The sequence below is a fragment of the Macaca nemestrina genome, chromosome 3 (assembly GCF_043159975.1).
Source record: "Macaca nemestrina isolate mMacNem1 chromosome 3, mMacNem.hap1, whole genome shotgun sequence".
Classification (NCBI taxonomy): domain Eukaryota; kingdom Metazoa; phylum Chordata; class Mammalia; order Primates; family Cercopithecidae; genus Macaca; species Macaca nemestrina.
In genome coordinates, this window is record NC_092127.1 from 190126002 (window position 1) to 190147867 (window position 21866).

The window sequence follows — 21866 nt, forward strand, 5'->3', positions numbered from 1 at the left end:
CCAGTCAGGCTCTCCCCCCTCACTCCTCTCATTCACTGAGGCTGCTCTTAGATTCTGATTATTTAAGGACTCCTCCTCTTGTTGTGAGGATGCTTCCTAGTGCCAGTTCCTCAAGAGCGGGAGTTTTTGTCTTACTCATCTGGTTCTTTCCCACAATAGCGAAGCAACTGCCTTACTCTTGTTGCTGTCTGTCACATTAGCCCAGTTTCTCGGTCCAGCTCCAATATGCAGGTCTGCATGTCACTGTGGACAGGTGTGAGCAACGTGGCACACACGTCACATACCTGCGCTCACTGCAGGCCTCGCACGAGCATGCGGTGTCCGAAGGCAGCGTCTGTGCACCCAGAGCGAGCCTCCCACCACTGCCGGCCTCCGGCTGGGAGCCACCAAGCGAGGAGTGAAGAAGAAAATCTTGGCTCTGCTTTAAAAAGAGAACAGAATAGACCAGTTATGTTAAAATGTTCAAGGCATCAATTTTTTATTAACTGCTCAGGAAAATGCCTTTTAAAAACTGTAAAACGTAGACATTGAAAAGAAACTATCTTGGCTGGATGCAGTGGCTCACATTTGTAATCTCAGCACTTTGGGAGTCTGAGGTGGGTGGATCACTGGACAACATGGTGAAACACCACTGCTACAAGAAATACAAAAAACAGGCTGGGCGTGTCGGAGCCTGCCTGTAGTCCCAGCTACCCAGGAGGCTGAGGTGTGAGGATCATTTGAGCCTGGGAAGTTGAGGCTATAGTGAGCTGTGATCATGCCCCACTGCACTTCTGCCTGGATGACAGAGACACTGTCACACAGACACATGCACACAAAAAGGAAACAATTCGGCTGGGCATGGTGGTTCACACCTGTAATCCCACCACTTTGGGAAGCCGAGATGGGAGGACCACATGAAGAGCCCAGACGTTTGAGACTAGCCTGGGTAACATAGCAAGACCTCGTCTCTATTTAAAAATTTTTTAAAGTATAAAAATTAATTGATATTAAATTTAAAAAGGAACAGTTTTACTCCCAGTGTCCTAATCATCACACATGATGATCACCTCAGTGGGCACCTCTGGAAAGTGACATATGCCCACGGTCGCCTGAGACAGCACTTGGTAGAAACCTAGTGACCTCTCTGAGCCTGGCATCAAGCAGCCGGGGCAGAGGCCTCTCCGCCCTGGGGAATCCCACAGCCTGCACTGCCTGCTCTGACTGAGGAACAAGGAGGCTTCAGAGAACACTTGGCCAGGCACGATGGCTCAGGTCTGTAATCCCAGCACTTTGGGAGGCCGAGGCAGGCAGATCACCTGAGGTCAGGAGTTCAAGACCAGCCTGACCCACGTGGTGAAACCCATCTCTTCTAAAAATACAAAAATTAGCCGGGCATGGTGGTGCTCGCCTGTAATCTCAACTGCTCGGGAGGCTGAGGCAGGAGAATCGCTTGAACCTGGGAGGCGGAGGTTGCAGTGAGCCAAGATCGCGCCACTGCAGTCCAGCCTGAGAAACAGAGAGAGACTTTGTCTCAAAAAAAAAAAAAAAAAAGAGAGAGAGAACACTGGGCAAAGACTTTCCTATGTCCCATGCCCAACAGTAAGCACCAAAAGGATTTCACCAACAACAACTAGAGAAACACAACATAACCTCAGGTTCCTCCTCCCGCTCAGTCACCCACCCATCCGGCACCGGGGCTCCTTCTAGAACAGGTCCTGAGAAGGACTCTGCTCCTTGGGAAAAGGGGCACAGGTCTCAGAGCTGAGGGTGCCCACAGGGTGATGCAGGGTGCTAGAAAGGCTTCCCCAGGCTCACGATAGGGGCTGCCAGCTCCATAATCATTGCGTTCCCCTGATCCCCACAGCCTGAGGAAGAGAATCACAGTCACAAGAGAGACTTCCAGAAAGGAATTCACCTAAGTCACGAGTATTGCACCATTCCCACTCTGGTTCCCACAAGGAAAAGTGTGCTCTCCTTACTAACCCCTCCCCCAATCAAGCATGAAGCCACTGAGACAAGCCCTCAGAGAGACAGGTGGTGGCCTATGGCAAGGAGCCTGGGGCTCACCCTGGGCTGGACTTGGCCAGGTCTGTTCAGAGGCCTGCACCACCCCAGTCTGCTGCTGAGCCAAGCACAAGGAAACTCCCAAGGGCCTGTGGTGGGTGCTGTGGAGTTGGGACACAAAGACACTGGGGCAGGCCTCACAGAAAAGACCCTGCAGCAGAAGAGCCTGAGCATTGCTAAGTGGGCAGAGGATTAAGACAGCAGGGGACCTAGCTCAGCTGCCACCAGCACACAGAAGGGCAAGAGCTTGTGTCATCCTGAAAGAATCCCACCCCAAACAGGTCCTGCTGGGAAGCTGACCCCAGAATTACACCACGAGGGAGGGGGGGCAGAGTGCGGGATGGCAGTGGTAGGGGGAGGGGGGCAGGCTGGTTGTGCCACACAGAGTCTCAACCAGACAGTCCAGCATGAAGTCCCTACCGAGGTCTCAAAAGTGCCCAAAGGTCTGAGAAGGTTTTGCTCTGTTCTGAATGTTTGTGCTCCCGCCCGACCCTGTTCATAAGTTGAAATTTTAACCCCTAAGGGAATGTATCAGGAAGTGGGGCCTTTAGGAAGCGATTAGGTCATGAGGACGGCGTCTTCGTGAATGGGATTAATGTCCTTTTATAAAGGAGGCCCCAGAGAGCTGCCACATCCTTCCACCGCATGAGGACAGCGAGAGGGCACCAGCTATGAACCAAAGCTCAGCCCTCCCCAGGCACCAATCGCTAGCACCTTAATCTTAGACCTTCCAACCTTCCAGACTGTAAGATATAAATGTCCGCTGTTTATAAGCAGCCCAGCCCGTGGTATTTTGTTGTAGCAGCCTGAGCACACTACAGCAGCCTCCCCCAAGAAAGAGCCAGCAACCACTGGGCCACCCATTAGGACCACAGACCTAGTGCTAGTGGGCCAAAAAGAACCCGCGACAACCCAGAAGAGAACAAAGACCCCCAAGTCTCCACTCCAGAGCCCCTTCTCCATCCTGGAGGAACTGGGCAGGCATAAGGAGGCAGGACATACACCACCGCCTCCGCCCATGGGGACTCCTGCCACCACTTAACTTGAGGGGAAGAGGCTTTGGATTAATTAGATGAGACATACAGGTTTTTTTGTTTTTGTTTTTTTGGGTTTTTTTTGAGACAGGGTCTCGCTCTATCACCCAGGCTGGAGTGCAGTGGTGCAATCTCGGCTCACTGCAACCTCCACCTCCCACGCTCAAGCAATCGTCTCACCTCAGCCTCCTGAGCACCTGGGACCATAGGCGTGCGTCACCACGCCTGGCTAACTTTTTGTATTTTTGGTAGACACAGGGTTTCACTATGGTGATCAGGTTGGTCTCAAACTCCTGAGCTCAAGTGATCCACCTGCCTTCGTTTCCAAAAGTGCTGTGATTACAGGCGTGAGCCAACATGCTCAGCCATATTTAGGTTTTTATGTAGACTGGACCTGAGTACCTGAAAATGAGGCTACTCCCATACCAAAAGTGGCTGGAAGGCCATGGGGTTCTGATTGATGAGGCATGGTAGGACAAGAAGAGGGCAGTGGTAGAGGAGGCTGTTTCCTAAGCGGGTCCGTTCCCTTCAACAAGCAAGGTTCACAGTCTCCTCCATCCCACAGCCATCTAACAGCAAAGTTGTCCACTCCACCTCAATCCTAAATACCTCCACAATCCACTCATTCTTCCTCCACTGCTTCTAACCCAGTCTAAGCCATCATTACCTACCTCTTGCCTGCACAGCTGCACTGCCTCTCTCTAGTGGCACACTTATTTCCACAGGTACCTGCTAATCATGCATTCTCCAGGCAGCAGCAGAGTGACATCACAGAGCTCCCAACATAAAACCTCTGTTCTCCTTAGGAGCAAACACTGTATCACTCCTCTGTTAACACAGAGGAGCACTGTAACTGCTCCTCTGTTATCACTTAGGAGCAAACACTGTATTTCTTACCACAGCTTTCAAGGCTGCTGAGGTCAAAGTTCTGCTTTTAAGTCACTGCCCTCGCTCCCTTTGCCTCGTACCCTTAGCCCATGAGCCTCTGACTGGCTTCTGGTAGACTGTAGAGTGCTGTCCCATTAGGTAGGCCTCAGCAAAAAGATCACCTACTCAGGGAGGCTGGTTGAGCCAAATGATTTTTTTGCCTCTCAACTCCAAATCTACCCTTCTTCACCACACTTACAACAAAGGAGCTGCACCCTATAAACATTTCTCCTCTGCCAGCAGGTAGGTACAATCTGTGGTCGTGTGGGTGGAAGGTGCTACAGGGACACTGAAGAAGGGGTCTCCCTCCAGGTTCCTGTGCTTTTCTCATCTTGCTCTTACCCCGAGGCAGCTCCTCGTCAGTGGTGTGCAGGGGACTGAGAGGCAAGCACTCTCCAGCACTCAGTCCCAGCGCCTGCAGGACCTCAGGGAGCCTCTCTGCTACCCAGTGGGGCATAACAATACCCCCTCCATGTCAGGGCCTCTTCCAAGTTTGTTCCTTTCTCGAGTCCCCTCCCTAAGCTCCCATTAGTGGCTGCCCCCTAGATCTGCCCTGGCCATACTCTTTAGGGTTCACTTCACAGATCTGGGTGGCTGACCTCTTGCTACTTGTTAATTACTTTGAGTTGCACTCTTCTTGCCCAGGCTGGAGTGCAATGCTGTGATCTCAGCTCACTGCAGCCTCCGCCTCCTGGGTTCAAACGATTCTCCTGTCTCAGCCCCAAGTAGCTGGGATTATGGGAGCTCACCACCACGCCGGGCTAATTTCTGTATTTTTAGTAGAGACAGGGGTTTCACCACGTTGGCCAGGCTGGTCTCCCAACTCCTGACCTCAGGTGATCCGCCTGCCTCAGCCTCCCAAGGTGCTGATTACAGGCGTGAGCCACCGCACCCCACCACTTGTTAATTATCTTTATGTTAAACACGTGCTTGTTCTGATTATGGGTGCAGTGCCCATCTCCTGAGCTCTGGCTTCCCCATCAACCTAAACATCCCAGTTAATCCCTATTAAACTGCTATCTGAAATCCCGGTGTTCTACTCGCGTTCTTGTTTTTTTTAGCTGTCTTCAACACTGGAAAATCAGTTCATGAGAGCCACAACCTATCTACTCGCTCACTATGGTACATCAGCACCTATGATGATGGCTGGAACGCAGTACACTCAGAAGAGCAATCAAGAACTTGAAAGCAACATTTCCTGGAGACGAGATGAAGGTAAGTCTTAAAATAGGGTACGTGATGACTACATATTAAATCCTTAAATGTGTCCCATTATAGAACTCACAATATACAGATTTAACCTCAGTCACGTTTCACCCAAGTCTAACACAATTTAAAAGAAAAATAACAAAATCCAGCTATTAACAATGTAAAATTCACAATGTCCACCATCCAGTAACAAAATCAAAAGCAGGACAATGACTCTTAAGAAGGAGGAAAAGCCAATCTGTAGAAACAGATCCCCCAGGCCAGGTGTGGTGGCTCACGCTTGTAATCCCAGCACTTTCAGAGGATGAGGCGAGTGGATCACTTGAGGTCAGGAGTTCAAGACCAGCCTGACCAAGACGGCAAAATCCCGTCTCTACTAAAAATACAAAATGTAGCCAGGCATGGAGGCACAAGCCTGCAATCCCAGCCACTCAAGAGGCTAAGGCAGGAGAATCGTTTGAACTGAGGAAGGGGGGTTGCAGTGAGACTAGATCGTGCCACTGCTAGATCGTGCCACTGCACTCCAGCCTGGGTGACAGAGAGAGACACTATCTCAAAAAAGAAAGAAAGAGAGAGAGAGAGAAAGAAAGGGAGGGAAGGAGGGAGGGAGGGAGGGAGGGAGATAAATTCCCCAGGCCAGGCATGGTGGCTCACGCCTGTAATCCCAGCACTTTGGGAGGCAGAGGCAGGCAGATCACCTGAGGTCAGGAGTTTGAGAGCAGCCTGGCCAACATGATGAAACCCCATCTCTACTAAAAATACAAAAATTAGCTGGGTGTGGTGGCACGTGCCTGTAATCCCAGCTACTCAGGAGGCTGAAGCAGGAGAATCATTTGAACCCAGGAGGCAGAGGTTGCAGGGAGCCGAGATCGCACCATTGCACTCCAGCCTGGGTGACAGAGCGAGGACTCCATCTCGAAAAAATAAAAAAGAAACAGATCTCCCAAAAAACAGAGATGATACAACTAACAGTCAAGAATCTAAAATTGGCAATTATAAAGAAACTCCGTATGTTCAAGAAACAAAGGAAAAATAAACATGATGGGAAGAGAAACTGAAGATGTCAATAAGTAAATCAAATGAAACTTCCAGAGCTGATAAATAAGATATAAAAGAAAAAAATACACTAAATAGACTTGGCAGATTAAGCAGATCAGAATACCAATAAACCTGAACACAGGCAATAAAAATAATCCAGGCCAGGCACGGTGTCTCACGCCTATAATCCCAGCACTTTGGGAGGCCAAGGTGGGTGGATCACCTGAGGTCAGGAGTTCAAGACCAGTCTGACCAACATGGTGAAACCCCACCTCTACTAAAAAATACAAAAATTGGCCAGGCGCGGTAGCTCACACCTGTAATCCCAGCACTTTGGGAGAACAAGCGTGGGCGGATTACCTGAGGTCAGGAGTTCGAAACCACCCTGACCAACATGGAGAAACTCCGTCCCTACTAAAAATACAAAATTAGCTGGGTATGGTGGCGCATGCCTATAATCCCAGCTACTCAGGAGGCTGAGGCAGGAGAATCACTTGAACCCAGGAGGCGGAGGTTGTAGTGAGCCGAGATCGTACCATTGCACTGGGCCTGGGCAACAGAGCAAGACTCTGTCTCGAAATAAATAAATTAATTAATTAAATAATCCAAAATGAAGCACAGAAAAGACCAAAAAAATGGACAAAGCATTTGTAGGACAAACTCAAGATGTCTAACATCCCAGAAAAAAAGAGGACTATGTGAAGAAATACTTGAAATATTTCTAAATTTGATGAAACTATAAACTCACACACATAAGCCCACACTCACTACAAGTTCAATTAACCCAAAGCACACTAAACACAAAGCAAAGCACAGAGGTCCGTCACCGTCAAATTGCTGAAAACCAGTGACAAAGCGCCAATCTCAGAAGCAGAGGAAAATGAGTCACCACCCTACACATGCAGGAGCAAAGATAAGGATGACAACATGTTTCTCCTCACAAACTGGGGAGGCCAGGAAAGAAATGACCAACAACCTCAAATTCCAAACAGAAATATCTTTTTAAAACAAAGGCAAAATAAAAGCTTTCAAACAGAAGCTTCCTTGGCCTACAGGAAATGTTAAAGGCAGTTCTTGAGATAGAGAAAAAATAATACCAAATGAAAAGTGAATCTACACAAAGGAATGGGGAGCACCACACATGATAAAGATGTGGGTCAAGAACTTATTTATAAGGTCTTTTAAAAAAGATAATTAGCTATTTAAAGCAAGCGGAAAAAAAAAAAACCCACCACAATGTATGCTGAGGTGTATAAATACATGTAAGAAAAATACACAACATTAGCACCAGAAATGGTGGTGCTCCAAGTGTACTACTGTGAGGTACTTACACTACATGAGAAGTGGTATGCTATTCTTTGAGAGTAGAGGCTGAAAAGTGGAAGCTATAGCTAAAAAATTATAAAACAAAGAAAAAGAAATACAGGTAGTAAGGTCAACAGGAGACAAAATGGAAGAATTTAAAATATTCATAGGCCGGACATGGTGGCTCACACCTGTCATTCCAGCACTTTGGGAGGGTGAGGCAGGTGGATCACTAGGTCAGGAGATCGAGATTAGCCTGGCCAAGAAGTGAAACCCCGCCTCTACTAAAAATAAAAAAATTTGCCGGATGCAGTGGTAGGTGCCTGTAATCCCAGCTACGTGGGAGGTTGAGGCAGGAGAATCACTTGAACCCGGGAGGCAGAGGCTGCAGTGAACTGAGATGGCGCTACTGCACTCCAGCCTGGGCGCAGAGTGAGACTCTGTCTCAAAAAATAATAATAATAAAATAAAATAAAAACATACTTCTGACCAACACATGGATAAAAAAATATTCATTTTTAAAAAAAATTTTTTTGGAGATGGAGTCTCGCTCTGTTACCCCGAGTGCAGTGGCGCATCTCAGCTCACTGCAACCTCCGCCTCCTGGGTTCAAGCAATTCTCCTGCCTCAGCCTCCCGAGTAGCTGGGATTACAGGCACATGCCACCACACCCAGCTAATGTTTGCATTTTAGTAGAGATGGGGTTTCTTCGTGTTGCTCAGGCTGGTCTCGAACTCCTGAGCTTGGGTAATCCGCCCGCCTCAGCCTCCCTAAGTGCTAGGGTTACAGGCGAGAGCCACCACGCCCAGCCACTTAAAATATTCAATTCATTGGATGGGCATGGTGGCTCACACCTGTAATCCCAGCACTTTGGGAGGCTGAGGAGGGCAGATCATGAGGTCAGGAGATCGAGATCATCCTGGCTAACACAATGAAACTCCGTCTCTACTAAAAATACAAAAACAAAATTAGCCAGGCATGGTGCGGGTGCCTATAGTCCCAGCTACTCGGGAGGCTGAGGTGGGAGAATGGCATGAACCTGGGAGATGGAGCTTGCAGTGAGCAGAGATCACGCGCCACTGCACTCCAGCCTGGATGACAGAGTGAGACCCCGTTTCAAAAAAAATTCATTTAAAAGAGTAACAAATAACAGATGGGAAAAATAGGAGAAAAAAATGCAAGATGGTATGTTTAAACCCAAACAGATCAATAATTACATTAAAGGGAAAGAGTGTAAATACTACAATTATTAGCAGAGAAGGTCAGACTGGTCTTTAAAAAAGCAAGAGCTCCTAAGCTACAAGAGATGATAAAGAGGTTAAAAAGAAAGGTTGGGAAGCCATATTCCTTGTACACACTAATCAAAAAAGGCTAGGTGGCTCTCAGTATAAGACAAAATTTGCTTCACAACAAGGAGTATCAGTAACAACAAAGAGGGAGATGATGATGCTGATGATGACGACGGTGGCATTAATTCAACAATTAGAAATAACAGTGCTAAATGGTAAATACTTTAACAACAGAGCTCAAAATACATAAAGTAGAAATTGAAAGAAATATACCAATCCATAGTTACATTTAGAAGTTTCGGCTGGGCGTGGTGGCTCACGCCTTAACCCAAGCACTTTGGGAGGCTGAAGCGTGTAGACTGCCCAAGCTCAGGAGTTCAAGACCAGCCTGGGCAACACCATCTCTACTAAAATACAAACATTAGCAGGGCATGGTGGCGTGCACGTGTAATCCCAGCTACTCAGAAGGCTGAGGCAGGAGAATCACTTGAACCTGGGAGGCAGAGGTTGCAGTGAACTGAGATCGTGCCACTGCACTCCAGCCTGGGCGTAGAGAGAGACTCTGTCTAAAAAAATAAAATAGGCTGAGCACGGTGGCTCGCACCTGTAATCCCAGCACTTTGGGAGGCCGAGGCAGGCAGATCACGAGGTCAGGAGATCAAGACCATCCTGGCCAACATGGTGAAACCCCATCACTACAAAAAATACAAAAATTAGCTGGGCATGGTGGCGCATGCCTGTAGTACCAGCTACTTGGGAGACTGAATCAGGAGAATTGCTTGAACCCGGGAGGCAGAGGTTGCAGCGAGCCAACATTGCGCCACTGCACTCCAGCCCGGTGACAAGAGAGGGGCTCTGTCTCAAAAAAATAATAAAAAATAAAATAAAAACATACTTCTGAACAAAACATGGGTCAATGAACAAATCATAAAGGCAATTATAAAATATTTTGAGTAGAATGAAAACCATTACGTATCAGAATTTGTGGGATGCAGCTAAAGGAATGCTTAGACAAAAACTTATAGATCCTGTGTGATTGGTGCAAATTTTAAAAGAAATGTATAGAATTAAACACATTAGAAAAGAAGAAAGGTCTCAGATAAAACGATGTAAACTTCCACCTTAAGAAACCAAAACAGGCTGGTACAAATGCAGTGCTGTTGATAACTAACTGTTCACAACCACTACAGATTTCTTTGTTCCTTCTTGACTCCCACTGCTTCGTTTGACTGCTCTTAAAAATAAATAAATAAATAAAAAATAAGTAGAGGAATGAAATTAATAAAGAGCAAAATTAACAAAAAAGAAAATGGAGAAGGAATTAAAACAAAACGTGGTTCTTTGAAAAGATCAGTTAAATTATCTAGCCAGTCTTAGCGGGAAAAAAGAGAAAACTCAAAAAAACTGGTATCAGGAATAACAAGAAGAGTGAAGCAATCACTACAGATTCTATGAAAATTAAGAAGATAATAAATATTCTGAACAACTTTATGTCACAACATTTAATATAAAATGGGCAAATTTCCTTAAAGACAAAAACTAGCACAGTTCACTAACAAAGAAACAGATAGCCTCTATCAAATGAATTGAACTTGTAGTTCAAAATCTTCCCAATAAAGCAACTTCAGACCAAGATAGCTTTACTGGTGAATCCTCCCAAACACTTAAGGTAGAAATAATGCTAATTTTACACAAACTTTTCCTTTCTGGAAAATCAAAGAGAAAATACATCCTAGCTCATTTTATAAACGAAGTATTAGCCTAACATCAAAACCACACAAAGACATGACACAAGAAATTTATAGACTAATATCCTTCATGAACATAGACACAATAATCCTTAACAAAACATTAGTAAATCCAATCCAGCAACCTAGCAAAAAGATAATACATCACAATCAAATGTGGGTTATCCCAGGAATGCAAGGTTTTCCAACATTTTGAAAATCACCATAATTTATTTCATTAACTAAAAAGGAAAACTCTGTTATCATCTCAACAGATGTAGAGAGTATGACAAAAGTCAATATCTATTCATAATGATAATTCTTAGCAAACTAAAAATGTAAGTAAATTTCCTCAATCTGATCTATACTACATGATAAAAGACCAAATGCTTTCCCCTAAGATCGTGAGGAAGAGAAGGATGCCTGCTCACACCACTCCTATTCAATCTCACATTGGAAGACCTAGTCAGTGGAATTGGGCAAGAAAAAATGAAGATATACAGATTGCAAAGGAAGAAACACATTATGTGTAGACGACATGATCATCTACACAGAAAATTTTAAGGAAGGCCGGGCGCAGTGGCTCAGGCCTGTAATCCCAGCACTTTGGGAGGCCAACGCGTGTGGATCACGAGGCCAGGAATTCAAGACCAGCCTGTCAACATGGTGAAACTCCATCTCTACTAAAAATACAAAAATTAGCTGGGCACAGTGGTGTGCACCTGTAATCCCACTACTCGGGGGGCTGAGAGGCAAGAGAATTGCTTGAACTGGGACCCAAGAGGCAGAGGTTGCAGTGAGCCGAGATCATGCCACTATACTCCAGCCTGGGCTATAAAGCGAGACTCTGTTTCAAAAGAAAGGAAAAAAAAAAAAAAAAAAGGCCAGGCATGGTGGCTCACACCTATAATCCCAGCACTCTGGGAGGTCAAGGAGGGAGGATCACCTGAGGTCAGGAGTTCGAGACCAGCCTGACCAAAATGGAGAAACCCTGTCTCTACTAAAAATAGCTAAGCATGGTGGCACATGACTGTAATCCCAGCTACTTGGGAGGCTGAGGCAGGAGAATCGCTTGAACCCAGGAGGTGGAGGTTGTGTTGGGCTGAGATGGCGCCATTGCACTCCAGCCTGGGCAACAAGAGCAAAACTCTGTCAAAAAAAGAAAAAGAGGAAGAAAGAAAAGAAAGAAAATCCTAAGGAATCTACCAAAAGGCCCACAGAACTAGTAAGTTTTCACAGTATATATGGCCAATATCCCTCCCCCTAAAAAAAAAAAACAAAAAAAAAAAAACAAAAAAAAAAACTGAATTTCTATGTACTAGCAATAAACAAATATTGAAACTTTTTAGAGTACATTTAAAATAGCAAGAAAATATAAAATACTTTGGGAAAATGTATTTATTTTTTGTAAAGCCAGGATCTCACTATGTTGCCCAGACTGGTCTTAAACTCCTGGCCTCAAGCGATCCACCTGTGTAGGACTCCCAAAGTGCTGGATTACAGATATGAGCCACCGTGCCTGTCCAGAAAATTTTTAATATACTGATGTGCAAAGACTACATACATATATTGAAGACTACAAAACAATGCTGAAAATAAACTTAAATGACCTAAATAAATGAAGAGTTTTACCATGTTCCTTAGACTTGAAGACTCAATATTGCTAAGATGTCAATTCTCCCCCAAATTGATCTATAGATGCCAATTAAAATCCCAACAGGCTCTTCTGTAGAACCTGACAAGCTGGCTCTAAAGTTTACATAGCAACGCAAAGGATCTAATATATCGAAACCACTTTTGAAAAAGAAGAAAGTTGGCAGACATCTACGTAATTTCATGACTTACTATAAATAGCTTCAAGAATCAGGATAGTATGGTACTGGCAAAGGAACAGGTATATATGTAAAGTGGAACATAGCATCCAATAATAGTTCCATACATACAGGACCAACTGAGTTTTGACAAAGGTCCCAAAGTAATTCAATGAGATAAAATTGTCTTTTCAATAAATCATTCTGAACGATTGGATATCAATATGCAAAAAAAGATGACTCTTAACCCTTACAACAGATAAAAGCTTCATTCAAGGTGGCTGGCTCACAGACCTAAATGTATATGCTAAAACTATTAAGACCGAAAAAAACAAACAGCAAAAAAAACCTTTTTTTTTTTTCTTGAGATGGAGTCTTGCTCTGTCACCCAGGCTGGAGTACAGTGGTGCAATCTCAGCTCACTGCAACTTCCACTTCCTGGGTTCAAGTGATTCTCCTGTTTCAGCCTCCCAAGTAGCTAGGATTACAGGTGTGTGCCACCATCCTCAGCTAATTTTTGTAGTTTTAGTAGAGACAGAGTTTCTCCATGTTGGTCAGGCTGGTCTTGTGATCCGCCTCCCAAAGTGCTAGGATTACAGGCGTAAGCCACCGCGCCTGGCCAGGGCAAAAAAATCTTTATAACCTTGAGCAGCAAAGATTTCTTACACTGAACACAAAAGCACAAAATCATTTAAAAACACAAATTGGATCTGATCAAAATATAAAACTTTTGCTCTTCAGAGGACAGCGCTGTATAATGAAAATGCCAGTCACACACTGAGAGAAAATGTTTGTGAAGCCTGTCTAATAAAGGGCTTGTATTGAGATTATATAAAAATATCTCACAGCTCATTAAGACAACTCAATAAAAATGAGCAGAAGATCTGAACAGCCACTTTACCAAAGAGATACAAATGGAAAATAGGTACATGAAAAGATGCTCAACAAGTCGTTAAGAAAACGCAGATTAAAACCATAATGAAGGATAACACTACAAACCACTAGAATGGCTATAAGTAAAGACTGCCAATATCAAGCACTTGGCAAGTATGAAGATCAGCTGGAACTCTCACATGTGATTCTCCTGCCTCAGCCTCCTGAGTAGCTGGAATTACAGGTACCTGCCACCATGCCCAGCTAATTTTTGTATTTTTGGTAGAGATGGGGTTTCATCATGTTGGCCAGGATGGTCCCAATCTCCTGACTTCAGATGATCCACCTGCCTCGGCCCTCCAAAGTGCTGGGATTACAGGTGTGAGCCACTGCGCCCGGCCAGCAAACTCTTTTTTTTTTTTTTTGAGGAGTCTCGCTCTGTCGCCTGGCTGGAGTGCTGTGGCGCCATCTCAGCTCACTGAAACCTCCGCCTCCCAAGTTAGAGGGATTCTCCTGCCTCAGCCTCCTGAGTAGCTGGGACTACAGGTGCACGCCACCACACCCAGCTAATTTTTTATATTTTTGTTAGAGACGGGGTTTCTCTGTGTTAGCCAGGATGGTCTCGATCTCCTGACCTCATGATCCGCCCACCTTGGCCTCCCAAAGTGCTAGATTACAGGTGTGAGCCACCACGCCCCTAGGCCAGCAAATTTAAACAGCTGGTTCAAGTTGGAACTATATGCCTTGATTAATTTATGGGCATAATAATAACTACTGGAGAATCTGGTTCCTTAGTGTAAAATGCAACTTACGTTTTAATAATATATGAGAATAAAGACAACAATTGCTAATGCCCATAATCAGAATGGAGTCTAAAACAGCCTTGAAAACAGAAAAATAGGCCGGGCGCGGTGGCTCAAGCCTGTAATCCCAGCACTTTGGGAGGCCGAGACGGGCGGATCACGAGGTCAGGAGATCGAGACCATCCTGGCTGACACAGTGAAACCCCGTCTCTACTAAAAAATACAAAAAAACTAGCCGGGCGAGGTGGCGGGCGCCTGTAGTCCCAGCTACTCGGGAGGCTGAGGCAGGAGAATGGCGTGAACCCGGGAGGCGGAGCTTGCAGTGAGCCAAGATCACGCCACTGCACTCCAGCCTGGGCAGCAGAGCAAGACTCTGTCTCAAAAAAAAAAAAAAAAAAAAAAAAAAAACAGAAAAATAGAAACGTAAGACTACTTGCCGAGTAGTCTTCTTTATGACAGGATGCTTGAGTTCAGGGCCCTTTAAAGAATAAATAATTACCCCAAAGTGCCATCCCCCTTACCACATCTCCCACCAGACTAAAATTATTTTTGTTACTTAAACATATGCAAATGTTAAAATGCAACATAACATGTCTTTTAGCTTTTATATAACTATAAAAACTCAAGGTGGTTTAAAGTGAAATATTTTTAAAATGGTGAAATTCAGCCGGATGCAGTGGCTCATGCCTGTAATCCCAGCACTTTGGGAGGCCAAGACGGGTGGATCACGAGGTCAGGAGATCGAGACCATCCTAACACGGTGAAACCCCGTTTCTACTAAAAATACAATTAGCCGGGCGTGGTGGTGGCGCCTGTATTCCCAGCTACTCGGGAGGCTGAGGCAGGAGAATGGCGTGAACCCGGGAGGCGGAGCTTGTAGTGAGTCGAGATGGCGCCACTGCACTCCAGCCTGGGCGACAGAGCGAGACTCCATATCAAAAAAAAAAAAAAAAAAGATGACTTCGAATTAACAACTGTATTTTAAAGAGACAGGTGAATGATTAGCTGAAACCAAACTGCTAAGTTCAACACAGGCTTGGTCCTGACTATTATGGAGCAAGATTTTTTTAGTTAGGCCTGTCCCCTTGCAGGACTATGCAAAAATGTCTCAACCATCCCATTTCTCTTCCCTGTCTCAATTTCTCCTTCAGGGGGCTACTTCTGGGCCCGAGATAGAATGTTATTAAGCCAACCAACACCCTCCTCAAAGCCCGTGGCAAACAGTGTACCGAGGCACACCAGGACATAGGACTCTGGTGGCAAAGCCCATGGGCATACTGCTGACCTGCCCACGATCTAAACATGCTTCCCACTACCCCTGGTTCATGATCATATTTGGCTGGGTTCAGTGGCTCACTCCTGTAATCCCGGCACTTTGGGAGGCTGCGGCAGGCAGATCATCTGAGGTCCAGCCAGGGCAACAGAGGGAGACTGATCGAGCCCAGGAGTTTGAGATCAGCCTGAACAACATGGCAAAATCCCATCTATACTATAAATACAAAAATTAGCCAGGCATGGTGGTGCGCACCTGTAGTCTCAGCTAGTCAGGAGACTGAGGCAGAAGGACTGCTTGAACACGGGAGGTGAAGGCTGCAGAGAATCGGGATTGCACCACCGCACTCCATACTGGGAGAGAGCTACTGTCTCGAAAACAGAAAAGAAAAATGAAGTCCTCCTGATATTTAAAAAAATATTTTTTTTAATTTTCAGGTTAAGATCAATCTACAAGGAGATATAGTAGATCGTAGAAGCACTAATCTGGGAGTAAATCAAGCTGGCTACACCTTACACGCTGCAATTTATGCTGCACGCCCGGATGTGAAGTGCGTTGTGCACATTCAGACCCCAGCAGGGGCTGTGGGGAGTGGCTGCCCTGGTAGCATCTCAAAGTTAAAAAAAAAAAAAAAAAAAAAAAAAAAAGAATCTGTGTTCATAAGCAACACCATCACACAGTGAAAGACAGACAAAAAAAAAAACAGGCAATATCTGCAACACATATAACCAATAAAGAGCTACTACTGAGTGTATATAAAGAAATCTCACAAGTCAATAAGAAAAAGACAACCCAACAGAGATGTGGTTCTCAGAGTATGGTCCGAGGACCCCATTCAGATGGTCCAGCACAGCCTAGAGCTGCAGCAAGGTTAAGGCCATGCTGTAAGCCTAGTCGCCAACCTGAACATATCATTGATAATTAAGTTCTCTGACAAATTTCAGTGTTAAAGCTATAATGAAGAATTAGAAGGGAAAGCATTATTTTCCAAATACTAGAAAAAAATCTGGTTGGTACCTATGTTAAATATGTATCACCAGACAGAAAGAAATCTGTGGTTAACTACTAATGGCTAGCAAAATAGGATTTTCACTCTAACCCCCTTCAGCAGGCCCACGAGTCAAAACTATTTTCAAATTAGTACCAAAATTTCCTCTGCCTTTTTCACTGTGCTGACATTCGCACGGACAGGGCAAAAACAATGGTGGGGAAAAGAGCTAAGCGCCAGTGCAAGGACGAAGACTGTAGGAGCAAAGCATGCCAGTGGCTGCTGCATTCTTCACTGCCACACGCTTCAGAGCTGTGAGGGGGGAAAAAAGCCAGTTTCACTTAAGAATGTCCTTGATGCAGTAAAAATAATTATTTTGTATAAATCTCCACCCCTGAGCACAAGTCTTCTGACTACTCTGCGTGAGGAAGTGGGAAGTACACATGAAGCATTTCTCCGGCATGTCCCAGGAGGAGCCGGCCTCAAGGAATCTCACTGTGCACTGGGAGGTGAATGGCCCTTCACCTGTGAAACGTTCAGTTTTACTTCAAAAGAGTGAATGATGGGCCAAACTATGGTTATTTGGACTTGGATATTTGTCAGACATTTTCCAAGATGAACAAAGTGAGTCTGTCACTTCAAGGCAATTTGGCATTATTTGGGACCATAAGCTTTTCTTATCACCATCATTTTTCTGAGCAAGAATTAGAACTCTGGAAAACTTGCACCTGCCACTGTGGGCTTGAAAACTCAACATTTAAAGAACTTTCTGATGAGATCAGTGGTGATATTAACAAACATTATTTTTTTGTAACAAATATGATTTTTTAAAAATAATGATGAAAAGTATTAATGTCAGGAAAATCTGTCTACCTTAGTAAACCAATACTTTACAAATAACCAACATGTGATGTTACAAGCCATGCATGGGCAAGATATCCATTCAGAGGACAAGACAGACGAATGGACTTTCACATAACAGTGTAGGGAAAAGCCACTAATTGGTTTTAGTTTCTACACTACGCCTAACTCTTGAGAAACTAACTTGTCATGGTTTGATACAGCATCAAAGAAAAATACTCACAATTCTCTAAAAAAGTCAACAAAATATTTGTTCAAATACTTCAATCAGAACAACCTATCACAACAGGTTCCACACAGAGGCAGATATAAGAACCCAGCTTTGTTCTATCATTCAGATATTAAAGAGGATGCGGTGGCTCACGTCTGTAATCCCAGCACTTTGGGAGGCAGAGGTGGGTGGATCACGAGGTCAGGATTTCAAGACCAGCCTGACCAAGATGGTGAAACCCCCATCTCTATTAAAAATACAAAAATTAGCCGGGCATAGTGGCAGGCACCTGTAATCCCAGCGACATGGGAGGCTGAGGCAGGAGAATTCCTTGAACCCGGGCAGCAGAGGTTGCAGTGAGCTGAGATCATGCCACTGTACTCCAGCCTGGGTGACAGGCACACCGTCTCAAAAAAAAAAAAAAAAAAAAAAAAAAGAGGTTTGAAAAAAATACAAAACACTGCCACTCTACTTACTAAACCATTCTTTTTTTTTTTTTTTTTTTTTTTTTGAGACAGAGTCTCACTCTGTTGCCTAGGCTAGAGTGCAGTGGTGCGATCTCAGCTCACTGCAACCTCCAGCTCCCTGGTTCAAGTGATTCTCCTGCCTCAGCCTCCCAAGTAGCTGGGATTACAGGCGTGTGCCACCATGGCTGGCTAATTTTGTACTTTTAGTAGAGACGAGGTTTTGCCATGTTGGCCAGGCTGGTCTGGGAACTCCTGACCTCAGGTGATCCGTCCGTCTTGGCTTCCCAAAGTGCTGGGATTACAGGCATGAGTTGCTGTGACTGGCCCTATTTACTAAACCATTCTTGTTTTTGGAAAATAGTTTTTATTTAAAAACATGCTATTGATCTTAACATGTAATCAGTTAAGAATATAAACCACCTATGACTCAGCAATTTCTTCATTTATAGACAACAGAATGTCATGTGTGCTCCACGATCAGCAAGATTTGGAAACAACTAAAATGCAACATGTTCATAAAGGAAGACGGCATCTAGCAATGAAAATAGAGAAACAAGATTATGACTCTCAGACACAATGCTGAGCAAAATAACACATACAGTATGATTATATTTCTGTAAAATTCAAAACACCAGAAAAACTGTACTACAATGTTTGTGGGTAGATGCTCAAGTGGTATAACAAAGAAAAGTAGGAGTGAGGACTGGGAGCAGGCGGCAAGTGTGAACTTGGTGCAACAGGGTAATGACTGGAAGGGGTTCAAGAAGGGATCTGGGTTAAGGGCAATGCTTGATTTCTGACCTGCATGGTAGCAGAAACAATCCCACATCTATTTCTTTTTTTGAGACGGAGTCTCGCTCTGTCGCCCAGGCTGGAGTGCAGTGGCGCGATCTCTGCTCACTGCAAGCTCCATCGCCTTCCGGGTCCACATCATTCTCCTGTCTCAGCCTCCCGAGAAGCTGGGACTACAGGTGCCCACCACCACGCCCGGTTAATTTTTATACTTTTAGTAGAGACGGAGTTTCACCGTGTTAGCCAGAATGACCTCGTGATCCGCCCGCCTCGGCCTCCCAAAGTGCTGGGATTACAGGCGTGAGCCACTGCGCCCGGCAACCCCACATCTATTAACCATTACAGTAAGTGACAAGGATTGATTTCACCATTTAAGATACAGACTCTCGGCTGGGCATGGTGGCTCACACCCGTAATGTCAGCACTTGGAGAGGCCAAGGCTGTAGGATCGCTTGAGCACAGGAGTTCAAGACCAGCCTGGGCAACACAGTAGGGACCCATCTCTACAAAAACTTTAAAAAAATAAATAAATACTTAGCCAGGACTGTTGGCATGCAACTGTAGTCCCAGCTACTCGGGAGGCTAAGCTGGGAGAATCACTCGAGCCCAGGAAGTCGAGGCTGCAGTGAGCTGTTTTCGCACCACTGCACTCCAGCCTGGGTGACAGAGTGAGACCTTGCCATCAAAAAAGAAAAGAAAAGAAAAAGAAAAAGAAAAGAAAGAGAGAGAGAAAGAAAGAGAGGAAGAGAGGAAGAAGAAAGGGAGAGGAAGAAGAAAGGAAGAAAGGAAGAAAGAAAAGAAAGAAAAAAGAAAAGAAAGAAGAAAAGAAAGAAGAAAAGAAGCAGACTCTCAGTTAAAACCACATAAAGTCTACCTCTATATATACTGCATGAGAACACCTAAACAGACTAACACAAAGAAGTCAAAATTAAAAGGATGTGCAGATGTGCAAAAAAAAAAAAAAAAAAAAGAATGGGAGGGAGCTCCCACAGCTAAACAAACGGAAAACAACACCCTTCAGGAGAAAGGCATGACCACAGATGGGTCCATGCAGTAACAGGAATGATACACGAAGACTTAATAATTTTAACCTGTATTCTACCCAGCACAGTCTTGAAACACGTAAAGCAAAAACAGAAATTTTTTAAGGAAGAAAGGAAAAAGACACATTCATAGTAAGATATTTTAAATATCACTCAGAAATTGACAGATTAAGCACAAAAAAGTAATAAAACCACAGAAACACAGACTGATTTAAGAACACAATTAATGAGGTCCTGAGCCTTCCACTTAAACTCAGAGAAAACATTATTTTCCAGCACAAACTATTTTTTAAAAAGTAACTATGTATCAGAACTAGCAAATACAGCTGATTAATAAGGAATCACTAAAATACAGACCATGATTTTCAACTATAACAGTGTTAAATTAAAAGTCAGTATGATTAAAAGTAATTCAAGTGGCTGCGCGTGGTGGCTCACGCCTGAAATTTCAGCACGCTGGGAGGCTGAGGCGGATCACCTGAGGTCAGGAGTCTGAGACTAGCCTGGCCAACAAGGTGAAACCCTGTCTCTACTAAAAATACAAAAATTAGCCAGGCGTGGTGATACATGCCTGTAATCCCAGCTGCTCGGGAGGCTGAGGTATGAGAATCACCTGAACCCAGAAGACAGAGGTTGCAGTGAGCCAAGATCGTGCCACTACACTCCAGTCTGGGTGACAGAGTGAGATTCCGTCTCAAAATAATAATAATAATAATAATAATAATAATAATTCAAGAGATGTGTGTTTGGATACTTACACATACTTCTAAATAATTCACGGGTGAAAACAGAATAATAAAAATTAGAAAATAATGAAAATCGGCCGGGTGCAGTGACTCATACCTGCAATTCCAGCACTTTGGGAGGCCAAGGCGGGTGGATCACGAGGTCAGGAGATCGAGACCATCCTGGTTAACATGGTGAAATCCCCCCTCTACTAAAAATACAAAACAAATTAGCCGGGCGTGGTGACAGGCACTTGTAGTCCCAACTACTTGGGAGGCTGAGGCAGGAGAATGGCGTGAACCCGGGAGGCGGAGCTTGCAGTGAGCCGAGATTGTGCCACTGCACTCCAGCCTGGGTGACTGAGCAAGACTCCGTCTCAAAAAAAAAAAAAAAAAAAAAAAAAAAAATTAGCCGGGCGTGGTGGTGCATGCCTGTAATCCCAGCTACTGGGAGGCTGAGGCAGGAGAATGGCTTGAACCCAGGAGGCAGAGGTTGTGGTAAGCCAAGATCACGCCACCGCACTCCAGCCTGGGCAACAAGAGCGAAACTCCATCTGCAAAAAAAAAAAAAAAAAAAAAAAAGGCCAGGTGCGGGGGCTCACGCCTGTAATCCCAACATTTTGGGAGGCCGAGGCGGGCAGATCACAAGGTCAGGAAATTGAGACAATCCTGGCTAACACGGTGAAACCCAGTCTCTACTAAAAAAAAAAAAAAAAAAAAAAAAAAAAAAAAACCAAAAAATTAGCTAGGCGTGGTGGCAGGCACCTGTAGTTCCAGCTACAGGGGAGGCTGAGACAGGAGAACGGCGTGAATCCGGAAGGCGGAGCTTTCAGTGAGCCAAGATGATGCCACTGCACTCCAGCCTGGGTGACAGAAAGAGGCTCCTTCTCAAAAACAAACAAACAAAAAACAAAAAACAAAACAAAACAAAAAAAAACACACATGGCACATGGCCGGCCTCATGCACTTTGGGAGGCCAAGGTGGGTGGATCACCCGAGGTCAGGAGTTCAAGACCAGCCTGGCCAACGTGGTGAATCCCAGTCTCTACTAAAAATACAAAAATTAGCTGGGTTGGTGGCACATGCCTATAATCCTAGCTAGTCAGGAGGCGAAGGCAGGAGTATCATTTGAACTCATGAGGTGGAGGTTTCTGTGAGCCGAGATCATGCAATTATACTCCAGCATGGGAGATAATAGCGAAACTGTCTTTAAAAAAAAAAAAAAAAAAAAAAAAGAACAGAAAATCTCTAGAGGAAGATTCAAGCATCTGCCAACAGTGGAAGCCTCTGGGAAGGCAAACAGGATAAAGAAAGAGAGCCAGAGGAAACTAACTTTGCACTGTTCTCTTTTGGGCCTCTAAAAAAATCTTTTTAATATCACATTCACCAGAGCATTAACTAATCAAATATTAATATACAGCACGTTTATTAATTTTATATACAT

At 44.7% G+C, this 21866-nt stretch overlaps 1 protein-coding gene and 1 long non-coding RNA gene across 8 annotated transcripts in view; one reads left to right on the plus strand and one right to left on the minus strand.

Moving 5' to 3' along the window:
- LOC105483855 (family with sequence similarity 193 member A) overlaps window positions 1-21866 on the minus strand; it is a 198178-nt gene that overhangs the window by 107593 nt on the left and 68719 nt on the right. For 4 of the 7 annotated variants that reach the window (XM_071093910.1, XM_071093912.1, XM_071093906.1 and 1 more), the window contains exon 3: window positions 285-421. In XM_071093910.1, coding sequence (XP_070950011.1) covers window positions 285-421 — 137 coding nt within the window. The remainder of the gene's footprint in view (window positions 1-284; window positions 422-21866) is intronic. The other 3 variants (XM_071093911.1, XM_071093909.1, XM_071093907.1) reach the window with 1 other exon arrangement.
- LOC105483853 (uncharacterized) lies at window positions 4112-15912 on the plus strand. The gene is made up of 3 exons (XR_988619.3): window positions 4112-4250; window positions 5069-5222; window positions 15773-15912. It is a non-coding gene; the product is annotated as an uncharacterized lncRNA (long non-coding RNA).